The 13,799-nt window shown below is 40.5% G+C and overlaps 1 protein-coding gene across 1 annotated transcript in view; it reads right to left on the bottom strand.

The window, feature by feature from the left end:
• LOC112106590 (DNA-directed RNA polymerase III subunit RPC1) overlaps window positions 1–13,799 on the bottom strand; it is a 50,094-nt gene that overhangs the window by 24,385 nt on the left and 11,910 nt on the right. The window contains exons 9-16 of the mRNA XM_024199929.2: window positions 12,160–12,263; window positions 11,339–11,480; window positions 10,639–10,779; window positions 8,872–8,941; window positions 8,139–8,266; window positions 6,097–6,235; window positions 4,024–4,188; window positions 3,565–3,737 (exon numbers count right to left, since the gene is read on the bottom strand). Coding sequence (XP_024055697.1) covers window positions 3,565–3,737; window positions 4,024–4,188; window positions 6,097–6,235; window positions 8,139–8,266; window positions 8,872–8,941; window positions 10,639–10,779; window positions 11,339–11,480; window positions 12,160–12,263 — 1,062 coding nt within the window. The remainder of the gene's footprint in view (window positions 1–3,564; window positions 3,738–4,023; window positions 4,189–6,096; window positions 6,236–8,138; window positions 8,267–8,871; window positions 8,942–10,638; window positions 10,780–11,338; window positions 11,481–12,159; window positions 12,264–13,799) is intronic.

Here is a 13,799-nt window from a genome sequence, read left to right as displayed (position 1 = left end):
TCGCTGTGTGTACTTACAATTGTAGGTTGCTGGCGAGAGAGGAAACGTTAAATCATCTGATGGAGGAGAAGAAAGGGATAAGATGCGATATCCTCGGTATCTGCGAAACCCGACTAAAGAAGGAGTTGGAAGTCAACTGGAAGGATGGAAGCACTGTGAGGCTCGGAAAGGGAGATGGCGCTAGAAACGTTGGCGGAATAAGATTTATCGTCAGTAAGGATTGGGTTTCGAAAGTCATATTATGCCAGCTAATATCACGTATTGGTGTGCTGCATCTTCAGATGGAGTCAAAAGCTATCCTCAAGGTCATCCAGCCCTATGCTCCCACAAGTGCAAGTAAGGACGAAGAAGGGGAAGAATTCTACCAAGAGCTCGAAAGAGCCCTCACGCAAAAGTCCACTTATACTGTCACGATGGGAGATTTCAACGCTAAGGTTGGGCGAGGGAAAGCTGGCGAAAAGTTCATAGAGAGATACGGCAGCAGCGAAAAATGAAAGAGGAGAAAGGCTGGTAACGATGGCAGAAATGAAAGAACTGTACGTGGCAAACACCTGGTACAAAAAGAAAATTGCAAAAAGGTGGACATGGATCGCGCCAAACGCAAAGAGTAAGAATGAAAGAGACTATATTTTAGTCAATAAAAAGCGCATTGTTCAAGACATCTCTGTGGTGCAGCCCTTCAACACCGGCAGTGACCATCGCCTGCTTAGAGCGAAGTTGATTTTCGATGAAGTAGTAGAAAAGAAAGCTTTACAGATGGCAAACAGGAAACAGCGCCCAAAGACATTTGATGAAGCAAAGCTGAAGAAAACCATTTCTGGGTTTGACTGGAGCCAGACGTAAAAGTGTGACGAGGACTATAGTATCTTTGCTGACAAGCTGAGACGTTGCATAAAAGCAGCTGAAATTGAAAAGATGAAGGCAAAGGGAAGAATCTCGAACTAAATGAAAAGCTTGTTAGAGAAGCGGAGAAATATGAAAAGGAACTCGGATAACAACCTCGAATACTTATACGGCAAAAACTGAAGGACGACTTTGACAACTTCCGGAAAGAAAAGCTCCTTAAAAACAGCTGAATCACGCAAGAGCCTCAGGACCTGCAAGTGGGAATTGGCGCAGTATAGATTGAGCGTAACAACACTGAAGAACAAGGACGGACAGTAATTGACAGAGCAGGGATGGAGGAGGTCTGCAAAGACTTCTATACAGAACTGTTCAAATCAAGAATCAACATCCCTCTCCCAACGCTCCAAGAGTCAGAAGAACGCGTCCCCCCCAATAATCGTCAGCGAAGTCCAAAGTGCACAACACCAGATGAAGAAGGGAAAAGCTCCAGGCAAAGATGGAATAACGTCAGAAATGATTTCCGCAGGAGGCGAAAAACTTTGGAAGGCTCTCGCTTTAAGATTCAGTCGATATCTCGAAGAAGGAAAAATACCATCAAGCTGGAAGGAGTCGAATACCATCTTGCTGTACAAGAAGGGGGATCGAGAAAATCTTAAGAACTATCGCCCTATATGCCTGCTCTCTCGTATCTATAAACTCTTTACAAAGGTGATAACGAACCGACTCTCGCAGAGTCTGGATGAATAACAGCCGAGAGAGCAGGGAGGGTTTCGAAAAAATTTCAGCACGATCAACCATATATTTACCCTTAGCCAGCTCTTAGAAAGAGCGAGGGAATACAAACTCCCGCTGTGCATTGCTTTCGTCGACTATGAAAAGGCCTTCGAAAGCATTGAGTTCAACGCAATATTAAAGGCGCTCACAGAGCAGGGCATTAACATGCAGTACATCAGTTTGTTGAAGGAAGTGAATACTGGATGTACAACAGACATTACTCTCCTCAAAACTCCCCTCCGCAGCCCAATCGAGAAAGGCGTAAAGCGAGGAGATACGATTTCACCGAAACTATTTACCGCCTGCCTTGAAATGGTTATGAACAAGATCAATTGGAGGAGTGGTGTTAATATAAATGGACAATCTCATCTCAGATTCGCGGACGACATCATACTAATTGCTGAAAGCACCAACCAACTGCAGAGCATGCTACGAAGACTCGACAAGGAAAGCAGTCGAGTCGGTCTGAAAATGAATCGTTGCAAAATGAAATACATGCGATCAGATGTCTTACGAAAAGCCCGAATAACGGTAACAGAAGAAATTGAAGAAGTGGAACAGTACATATATTTGGGCCAAGAAATAAATATGCGTCAAGACATGAACGGAGAACTCTCGCAAAGGATTTGGGCAGGATGGTGTGCATTTAATTCCATCAAGGACATCCTCAAAGGAAAAAATCGACAAGACCACACGTACAAATATCTTTAATTCAACAGTGCTGCCAGCCATGCTGTATGGCAGTGAAACGTGGGCACTGACAAAGAGAGAAGAACAGCGGCTGTCGGTAGCTGAAAGGGCAATGGAACTAACTATGTTGGGAATTTCCCTTCTGGATCATATCCCAAATGAAACGATTAGAGAATGCAGTGGTGTGGAAGATATTGTTGTGGAAAGCAGATATAATAAGATACGATGGGCAGGCCACATAGCACGGTTCACGGACAATAGGTGGACTACAATCATTACTGAGTGGTACCCGCGCAAACAGAAAAGACCACCTGGTCGGCCTCCAAGAAGGTGGCAAGATTACATTGTAAAATGTTTCCGACGAACGTGGAGAAGAAAGGCAAGAATGCGAGAAGAATGCGCCGATCACAATACGTCTGCCAGTCTTAATGACAGCTGAAGACTGATTGATCCAGGTGAATAGGTTTCAGAGTAGCAGCCGTGTTAGTCTGTATCCGCAAAAAGAACAGGAGTAAGGTGCCACAAGTACTCCTATCTTGTAATAGGCTGGTATGACGACTTATTTTTAACAGTCCTGTCTGTAAGTAAGGCTGGCTTTGGCCTAGTTTGCAGCTTGCCTGACATGAGCAAAATGTTTCTTTAAATGATCTTGTCATCAAGTAAACTTGTTTACAACAGCTATATAGGACAGAGGACGACATTTTTAAAACAGGATGTGCTTAAATTGAAGAATAATGTATCTGTAAATTGTGTTGTCAAAAGCAGTTAGAAAAATGGACTGGAAGGTCCCAAAAAACCCCTATGCAGAGAAACAGGTCACAGTGACCTGGCCAAAATATGCACAATAGTGCACAATCAACCAGAGAAGAGACCACCACAAAAATAATGACAGCAGAAAGTTACATGCCAATTAAAGTTTGCACAGGAGTATTGTATGAGTTACATAAGATACTGATCTTCCAGTCATCGTTGTGTCATGAATGTTAAGTAATGAATATGTAATATGGATGTGTAATATAAGGGGCAGTCAGAGCTTCGTAGGAAAAATCCATCATGACACCCTAAGCCCCAGGAGAAGGTAACTAGCCATGGCTTTTTTCTGTATGTCTGCTGTTTCGTACTTTAACAGAATTTGTAACAGCAAGGTATGCTTTTGGTTAAAATAAAGGTTTGATTTAATAAACCCGAGTGTCTTGGCCTGAGTGCATGGCACTCATATTCAACACTATTTTTAACAAGTGAAGCACCACTCACCTCTAATGTCTCTTCTGCGGTACAGCCAGGCTGCTGCTGCAGCTTACCAGTGCGCAAAGCTTCAATGTATTCATCACATTTCTTATAGCCATCATTCAGAAGTTCATATTTAGCCTTTAGCAGTCCCTGTCCTGGAGTTACATCACCAATCCCAATTGAGAACCCACGGTTAGCTACAGTAAAATTACAAAAAAAGATACTGCCATATAAAAAAGTTCAGTTCACTGAGTTCTATGCAGATAACAATCACAGAATTTCTCTCCATTATATGGCATTTGCAAATACATCACTTGAATTCAAGACAAAGTTGTGAACAGATATACTAAGTTGATGGAAATGGAGAAAAGTGCCTTATTGATTTTTCCTTGTCTAAATAGGCTACATTTTTAATAGAAACCTTCCTGGATTTAGGTTACATTAAAATATTCTACAACGAAAGGCACCTCCCAGGTTACTTACAGAGGTAAACAGGAGCAAGCCTGGCTAGCCGTGACATAGCATCTGCAGCCTCTACCTGCCCCCAGTCTCTCAGCAGAATGTAAAAGATATTGTTCTTGGATCCAGATCCTAAGGTTCCTTTGTCCATACTGCCACTCATCAACTGGCTATTCTGGATTGTAACATCTGGAGGCACAAAGGAAAATACTGAAAGCCTGACACCCGAAGAGACCAAGAGCTTAACTTAGGTTACTAGTAATTTAATAGAGTTTAAATCATAACAGTGTGGGCTGTCAAAACAAAAAAGCCCCAAAACACACACATTATGCCTATAGAAGCAGAACACTGAATAAAAAGGATGCAGTGAAAGTGTCTCCAAAACAATCCTCCTACTGCAACTCCATTTCCCATACATTTTTAAGTCTAATTTCCCACCCTTTCCCCAGGTAAATGCTTCAATTGCCAGATTTTTGGTTAAGAAACAGCAGTAGCCCATAACTTAAAGCAACCTTAACACTGCAAATTTTAATTTTCTAACTCCCATGGAAGAATTAAATGTGATAAAAAGCAATTTTAAATCTTCTGAGCGATATCTTAAATTAGTCCATTTTTGTTCACATAGTTTAAAACACAGTAGGCAAATCAGTGCAAGCAGTTTCCCAACCAAAAGCCACACTTAACTTTGATAAAAATGGGACTATAGTAAGCGAAGAATCATTGAAAAGAGTTATTTTATTTAGGAACAAGTCAGTAATTGGGAACAATAGCACTAGAAAGTAAGCAACTTAATACGTGAGCACTCCAACTTCAATATGCCACATTCAAGGAAGGGCTTGGGTATATAGATGGACATAATCACTGCACTGTCCTGGCTCACTAAAAGGTACACCATAGTTACATGTACACTAGGAATCGGTAAGCTGGTCTATTAAGTGCTCCTAGTGTGGACACAGCTATACCTGCAAAGGGTAGTAACCTCCTATAGTAATCCCCTCCCCCCCAAGTCAAACAAGCTATACCAGTGAAAGCAGTTTTGCTGGCGTAACTGCATCTTTACTAGGACTTATGCTGGCACAGCTATGTGGGTCAGGTATCACACTTCTCATCCCCCAACTGACATAGCTCTACCAGCAGACCTGACTTAGTTTTAATTAATTTATTTTTTTTAGAAGGATGCAACAAAACTCGCTGAACAGTAAATAACAGCCATTGATATTCATTAATGACTGAGTACACTGCAAAAGCCATGTTGGGATTTCATGAGATCTTGCAGAAGACCTTTTCCAGATTGGACTGTTGTTGCTTCACAAAAGAACAGGTATGCCAAAGACTGCAACACTCGCTTCAGAGAAACTCAGACGGATTGTCGCTTCCACTGAGGCTGCCGACTCCGAGAAACTGGGGTTTCCACTGCATCTTCTAAGGCCTGTTACATCCCTCTGCAATTTCTTCCTATGGTGGGAGAATTTTCTTGGGTTTACACTGCTCTGCTCCCCTGCAGCTAGTTCATGGTGAAGAAAAAGGTGGTAGGGGCATGGGATAAAAACCTCACTAAAACAGAGGAAGGATTTTTCTGGTTACAGAAATGGTTAGCTATGGACTGCTGGTTTAATAATATCAGACGATGTGTAATATGCTCGCTGTATAGCAACTCTGTTTTGCGCCATCTCTACTTTCCTTATCACCTTCCTTTGTCTAGCTTCAAGTTCTGCATTTGTCAAGTTTAAAATGGTAAGATCTTTGGGGCAGAGACTATGTTTTTTTTAAAATCTCTGTAAGGTGTCATGACAAGTTAAATGCTATATAAATATTTTATTAATAAAATTCACGATTTTCTCATAGTGTTCTATGTCTGAGCAAACAACAACTTTTGAGAAATTGCCTATTTTGTACGTGAATCAAATATTCATCACATTCTTGCATATTTTACTCGCATTTTCATGTTTAACAGTGAAAAATAGCATTTAACAGCATTTTCTTCAGTCACATTTCCCTGCTGTGAACTCAATTACGGACTAGTAACAGAAAAGTAGTCACTGGTGCAGATCTGTTATGAACTCATAATTTAGCAGTTGAGCAGGCAAGGTCACTCACAAGAATCATTGACACACAGATCCTCCCCTCTGCCACAGTACTGTTTTCCTTTGGTTCGGAGATTGGCTTTCACAGCACAGTCATCGCTAGGTTTGAGAATGAGGCTGAAGACCTGCTTTCCTGTCCACAGGGTTACAGGCTGAAGGCAACAAAAGGAAAGAATCAGAAACGGTCAGAATGTTTTCGATAGGGTTATAGTACCAAAACAGCCAACTTCAATATGCTGCTCTAAAACTGTGGTTAATAGCTTGGTGGAACAACCTGTGCCAGTCAGTTTGCTGAGATGGTTGCCATTATTCACTTAACTGAGAACAGAAACCCCACTACCCCAAGGAATCGGAACTTCAATATTTTTGGTTGAAGGACAGAGGGCAGATGTCTGAATGAATGAATACCCCCTCCACTTCTCTCTGACACTGGTTGAAATAAAAGTAAAAAAAAGTTAAAATGTAGATGATTGCCAGCTTCACTTCATTCCCTGCATTTACGGTGCTGTGAATCTAGTTTCTCTTGTTCAGTATACAGTGTTTTCATGAATGCATTTGGCTTAGAGATCACATTATTGTGTACTTCAGCCAGATGAAATACAGCTAGCCAATATAAGCAGCTGACACAAACATCTAAATCTACAGTCATCTGGCAAAATGTTATTGTCATAGACGCAGTGTCTTGTTACAAAGGAAAACCTTTACCTCACCTCAAAACAGACTTCCCATAAATGCTTTGGTCTTTGCTTTAGATGACTATTATCCTTTGATGCTCCAATTCCCCTATCCTCTGAACACATTAATAATTACACTCTCCAGCACATAGATATTTATCAATTTTAAGTTCACTCTAGGTATCAGTATACACGTTCATTTGCAAGTCGTTTACTTAATATTTGATTAAGCAGTTAACCACAACGCATACATCAAATTCCTCTACATCACAATAAAAAGTGCATGACTATTTTCTCCAGACACATGTACACTGGTGATGTATAAACACCATGATATAAACTTAATTATGTCATCAGAAGGAAGATTGTGCAGCTGAATATGAAATAGGACCATAGGCAGCTATGGAGCAGAGCTCTTCTTAGCTCTACTTCTCATCCCAGATCCTGCTCCCCAAGCTCAAGCTCCACTACCCCCTTAATAGTCCCCCATGATCCCTAGGATGTTTTCACTATCTTAAATGCTCTAGACTCCCCATGGTGTTGCTGTGTTTTGTGGTGTAGGAGCTGAGGACAAGTCAGTAGGAATGTGGGGAGGGGGGCAGGAGATTGAATGGGAAAGATGAGGATCAAGTTCCTTTTCACTAAACCATCTGTGTTGAATCCACAGGACTCCTCAATGCACGGAGGTGGCAGCAGCTAAAGCATCAGTACCAGATGACCCATTCAAGTTCTGATGCACCAATATGCAGCCCCCACTAACTCCTGCGTCCAATCCCATCAGGATTGGGGTCAGTGAATATTGCAAAGTATAGGCTCTGAGGGGACACTCACCTGCTGCATTCCAACCCCTCATATCTGTGAGGAACTTCACCTGCATCTATATTCCTGGTTTAAGAAGCTTGCTCAGATATATCAAATTAGGGTTTCCCTCTTTCAAACCACAGTAGGTATGTTGAGGCAGCAGGACCATAAGGAACCCTCAACATACCGATATGCATAGCTGACTCAGTGTAGTGGAGAGCCAAAGCACTGATGATTTGGGGCAGATGGACTGCACACTGCACCAAGACAGGTAGTCTGCAGTGCTCTAGTTACCCTCCCTAGATTCCACCACTTTTCTCTACCCATGGCCCTGACTTATGATCCTCACAGCACTGCTGCCTGATCTATTGCGAAGTTAAAGCAGCAGCATCAAGACCTGCTTCTGTCTCCATCCCCATGCACAATAGGTTTACAGCACAAGTAACCACTTTAAGAACAACTGTCGCTAAAATTCTGTATTTTGGCGGCTATGAGAATGGGTCAAGTATGCATAACACCCAAGAGAAATCATGGCTAAAAAGCTTTGCAACAGTTTAAAAAACTGAACAGGACCACACACCTTTAGGATTGCTGGTGGTGGAAGGCGAACTTTAATCTTCTCATCCTTGCCAACCAGGATAGAAGCAATAATTTGACAGGCCTTGGCTCGGTCAAAAAAGGTGTCTTTTAGTGTGAGAAGATAGGCACCTGGAATGTGAAAAAAGGTTAACCTGACAGGCTGAAGTAAAATTTAAAAATGATTGCATGTTAAGCATTACTCTGACCACATGTTATCCACTTGATACAGATGACAGCAATGCAGATGTAATATTGGCTCTAATTCTTTCCCTGCACTTATGATTTTTAAATGAAGGCCTGTACCAGCAATTTATAAACTTAAAAAATTAATTTTTCTCCTATTAGATTTAAAGTCTAAAAGACCATCTGAGAATTGCTATCAAACATCCTCTTCCTTATGAAGTCTCCGGCCACTGATATACCCTCTGGACGTTTCCTATAACATTAAATAACTTTGCAGACACATAAGTGACACCATTAACTTAAAGATAATATTTTTTAACCCTACTATTACAAGTAACCCCTTCATGCCAAATCATAACTGAAAAGCACTGTGAAGCATCAGTTCAATTGCTTCATAGTCAGGGAATCCATTTTGATATGTCTTGCAACAGGGTAAAAGAAATTTTTTATAAAAAGTTAATTTATAGATTTACATGGGACATTATCGATTTTCAAAAAAAAAGAAAATTTTTAAGTCACACACATCTCTAAAATGAGCTTTACATACAGACCTGTAAGAAAATCTTGAATAGCAGCAATCAAAGGCTCTCCATTTCTTGGTGTTACCAAGTTCGCTTTGGTCTGTAGAACACAAGAATGAAAAATGAGTATACTTGAAATATTCTGTAGAGAAGATTAATTTAACATACATTACTATTGCAATAGAATTGAAAGAACAGACCTTTTAAGACAGAGCTTGTAACAAACATTAAAGGCCCAATCCCATAGCTTAAGTGTTAGGATTTACTCTAGTATGTAGGACAAATCCTGTAAACTGGAGGAAACCCCAGTTCTAGACCCTATCCTATCCCTACAGCTAATACACATACACATCTAAGCTATGGATTAGGTTAGGGAAAGACATGGAGAGATACGTACTCCCTTGCAAGCTGTGTGTTCAACACCAGCCACCAGATCTGGGGATCCAGAGGGATGGCATATATATACAAACAAGTTTTACTCATAAAAGAAAAATGGTAGCCAAACCTGGCACATTTGGGTGGTTACTTTCCAATCGTGTGTGTGTGTGTGAAAATCAACAGATGCCGGAAAGGTAGATTCCCAAACACAAAAGTAAAACCTCAGAGAGAGACAGACATTAATAACAAACCTATGTCACATGGCTGTTTAGCAAGACTGTCGAGTCTAACTGTATCAGATCTTTGGTCAGAGGAGGAGGAGTAGTTTCTACTGATGTAGTGGTTGAATTGATAGGTCAAGTTATTAGTCAAATTACAAGTACAAGGGATAGTATTGCTGGTGGCTCTTGTAAAGTTGTGAGTTGGGTGACAGCACCATTGATCTGACTGTTTCATCAAGTGCCTACACTGGCTACTTCCTCACTTCTTAAATCTGATCTGGGTCCTGTGTGGCTGTAGTCTTGGCAGCCTGGAGATAACGGAGACCTACTATACCTTCAATCCCCTAGCATGAGTAATTGCTAGTCTGAAGGTGAAGTAGCTGCCAGTGGTCTCCCATATATCTGGAGCCAATGTCAGGGTACAGCATGAGTCTCCCCAGTAGGGTCTTCTCAGATGCACTTGCCACTGCTTTACATAAAACTCAATTGGCTCCTAAGGGCTGATCTACACTCAAAATTTGGTCGAGATACCAACAGACCTTGGGGTGAAAAATCCACACCTGAGCACCATAGCTATGCCAACATAACCCCCAGTGTAGACACAGATAAGTCGACGGAGAATGCTTCCATCAACCTAGCTACTGTCGCTCAGGGATATGGAGTTCCTACAATGACTGAAAACCTTCCCCCACTGTTATAGTCCGCATCTACACTGGGGGTTACAGCAGCATAGCTATGGTGCTGTAGGTCATGTCTATACTATGGGCGTGAAGTCCCAACTTACTTTTGAAAAGGGAACTCACTGCCCCACTGTTGCCTTATCAGTTGGGAGGGGAGATTATGTGTGGTGGTATAAGGTAAAATACATTCCACAGCAAAAGCCCCTCATTTCTGCAGCATGTCACTACAGGAAGACATGCACTCAGAACAAACCACATTTTCAGAGAATACTGAGTAGGTATCACTGTGATGCCTCTAATTCTGTTAAAAAAAACAAACACCTGGTTTTCTGAAGGTGCCCTAACACTAGCACCGAATATTCAGTTGGCTGCAGAATTTAGCATTGGTCTCTTGAAGCACTCAAGCAGCCTACCTGAAGAATGCAGCTCTCACCGGCAACTGAAAAATACACGGTGCTGCTCATACAGAAATGCAATATCACATTACGACAAGTCAGACAGTAAGATACTTCATTTACCCCCATGAGAATCAGTGCTTCTGCTTTGGCCTCCTCTGTTTGAGGAAGATGAAGATTCATTTCATCTCCATCAAAATCAGCATTGTATGGTGTACAGACACATTCATTAAACCTGAAGGTCCTGTGGGGCTTTACTCTCGCCTGCAAAACAGATAAGAAGTGATGCCGCAAACACAGTGAATCACGTCGAATTTACAAGGTTCCAGAATCTACAAGTTTTGAGAGTGGTTTCCATGCAAACTGTGCTTTTACATTTTTTTAAAAAATATAAAGACTCTTGAGACGATACATCTAATTACTTGTTTTAATTTACACAGAAACTGTTGGAGGCTCACCAAGTCACTTAACCAAAGTTGAGTGAATTTATTTATTAAACCCTTGACCCTGCAACGTTACTTGCAAAGTACAAGATGCAGCATGTTCTTAGATATCAGGGTTCTTACTAACACTGCAATTTTTTTTTATTTTTACATCTATCGATATGCATATATACACGCACAAATGTAAAATCGGTGGAATTTGAACAAAAGACTGCTCAGTTTCACTTTGACTCCTATGCACAAGCACAAAACTATTTTGTTTGGATCATTTTAAGATGCAAAAAATCAACACAGTTTGAGTGAGAGATTAATAAACAAAACTAAACCACTAAAGGTTAAAGTTGCATGATAGCCAGGTTCTAGGCTGTGTGTATACTCACTATGTGAGCCATGATACTCAGCTTGTGCAGAGAGGGCTGTCGGTTGAACAGAACTATATCCCCATCTATGAGATGCCTCTCTACAATGTCACCATACTTGAGTTCCTGAGCCATCTTCTCACGGTTTCCATATTTCAAAAACCTTGAAATAAAACACGTCAATAGAGTCAAAATCTCATGGAAAATAAAAACAAAGAAATAGACAACTAAAGAGCATCCTCTTATTTGTACTCTGGTTTCTTAAAGAGACTCCAGTGACAGCCACTTTGAACCAGACATGCATCCTACAAGTTTATTAAATATTAACAGAGTGTTTCTGTCACTGAGTGGAACTGAGGGACAATGTTTTTCACAAAAGTTTTAGATAAGGACTGAGGTCAGTTTAATATCAAAGATACAGTAAAGTTATGTTAACTAAACAGCAAATAGCTACATCATTCTCCATGGCAAACATGGAGCAGTCAGCAAACACAGGATATTCGTGAAAAATCAATTTTCTTAAAGAAAAAAAATTAATTAGTTTTAAGTTATCAGGAAATAGGGGTATGTCATTCACGTGTAGCAATCCTACTGTCGCTTACTAGCAATGACATTGAATCTATGCCCACCAAAATGTTCTAACAGAAGGATTTATCTATGTTCACGTTTGCTTGCACAAGCTACCTTTAGGTCATGGAATATTGTTGATATCCTTTATCAAAGATGACATAAAACAAAAAAAATCCAGAGGAGTCCCAATGATGAATAATCTGCTGATTTCACTTCAGCAATAAGACCAGGTAGTGGTGGTAGGTGGAAAGTGAACCTTTATAGATAAGTACCTTTTCATTTGTGTGTGCCTCTGTTGAATGAAATTGGCTCCAGGGTGAACTTCGGGACCATTCCGTACGAGTTTCCTCATAAAATTCAGGTTAGCTTTGTTCACCTGCAACATGACTATCAGTTAGAAACAAGCGAGACATTTTAACACCACTTACTATTCCTTGGGTTTGTGCTTTGGGATTTTCAGGCTCAGTTTAATGGTGGTTGTCCCCTCATATTTTAAGCTGCTGGAGGAAGGGGAAGAGAAGAAAAATACAAGCCAATCTTGACCTTATGGAGGCAAGACTGTTGCCTGAATTGGAATGAATAGCTTGCTGGCCAAATTCACAAATAGAGGGAAGCTTGAAAAGCTCTCTAAAAATGCTGGGATCTATGTTAAAATTAGGGCTGTCAAGTGATTAAAAAAATTAATCGCAATTAATCACACTGTTAAATAATAATAGAATACCATGTAAATATTTGTGGATGTTTTCTACATTTTCAAATATATTTATTTCAATTACAACACAGGATACAAAGTGTACAGTGCTCACTTTATTTTTTTTGTTACAAATATTTGCACTGTGAAAAAAAGAGTATTTTTCAATTCACCTAAGTACTGTAGTGCAATCTCTATCATGAAAGTTGAACTTACAAATGTAGAATTACGTACAAAAGTATAACTGCATTCAAAAATAAAACAATGTAAAACTTGAGAGCCTACAAGTCCACTCAGTCCTACTTCAGCCAATCGCTCAGACAAACAAACTTGTTTACATTTGCTGGAGATAATGCTGCCCGCTTCTTGTTTACAATATAACCTGAAAGTGAGAACAGGCTTTCAAATAGCACCTTGTACCCATCATCGCAAGATATTTATGTGCCAGATGCACTAAAGATTCATATGTCCCTTCATGCTTCAACCACCATTCCAGAGGACAGGCATCCATGCTGATGATGGGTTCTGCTTGATAACTATCCAAAGCACAGCAGACCGACGCATGTTCATTTTCATCATCTGAGTCAGATACCACCAGCAGAAGGCTGATTTTCTTTTTTGATGGTTTGGGTTCTGTAGTTTCCGCATCTCTTCGAAGACTTCTGAAAGCATGCTCCACACCTTGTCCCTCTCAGATTTTGGACAGCACTTCAGATTCTTAAACCTTGGGTCGAGCACTGTAGCTATTTTTAGAAATGTCACACTGGTACCTTCTTTGCGTTGTCAAATCTTTTGTGAAAATATTCTTAATATGAACATGTGCTCGGTCATCATCCGAGACTGCTATAACATGGAATATATGGCAGAATGTGGGTGTAAAAGAACAAGAGACATACAATTCTCCCCCATGGAGTTTGATCACAAATTTAATTAATGCTTTTTTTTTTTTAATTAAACGAGTGTCATCAGCATGGAAGCATGTCCTTGGAATGGTGGCCGAAGCATGAAGGGGCATATGAATGTTTAGAATATCTGGAACGTAAATACCTTGCAATGCCAGCTACAAAAATGCCATGCGAACACCTATTCTCACTTTTAGGTGACACTGTAAATAAGAGGCAGACAACAGTCTCTTCCGAAAATGTGAACAAACTTGTTTGTCTTAGTGATTGGCAGAATAAGGAGGACTGAGTGGACCTGTAGGCTCTAAAGTTATACATT

The sequence above is a fragment of the Terrapene carolina genome, unplaced genomic scaffold, assembly GCF_002925995.2.
Source record: "Terrapene carolina triunguis isolate 2854851 unplaced genomic scaffold, T_m_triunguis-2.0 Scaffold147, whole genome shotgun sequence".
Taxonomy (NCBI): Eukaryota; Metazoa; Chordata; order Testudines; family Emydidae; genus Terrapene; species Terrapene triunguis.
Note: the sequence above shows the minus strand (reverse complement) of the source record. Positions and strands in the feature narration are given on the sequence as shown.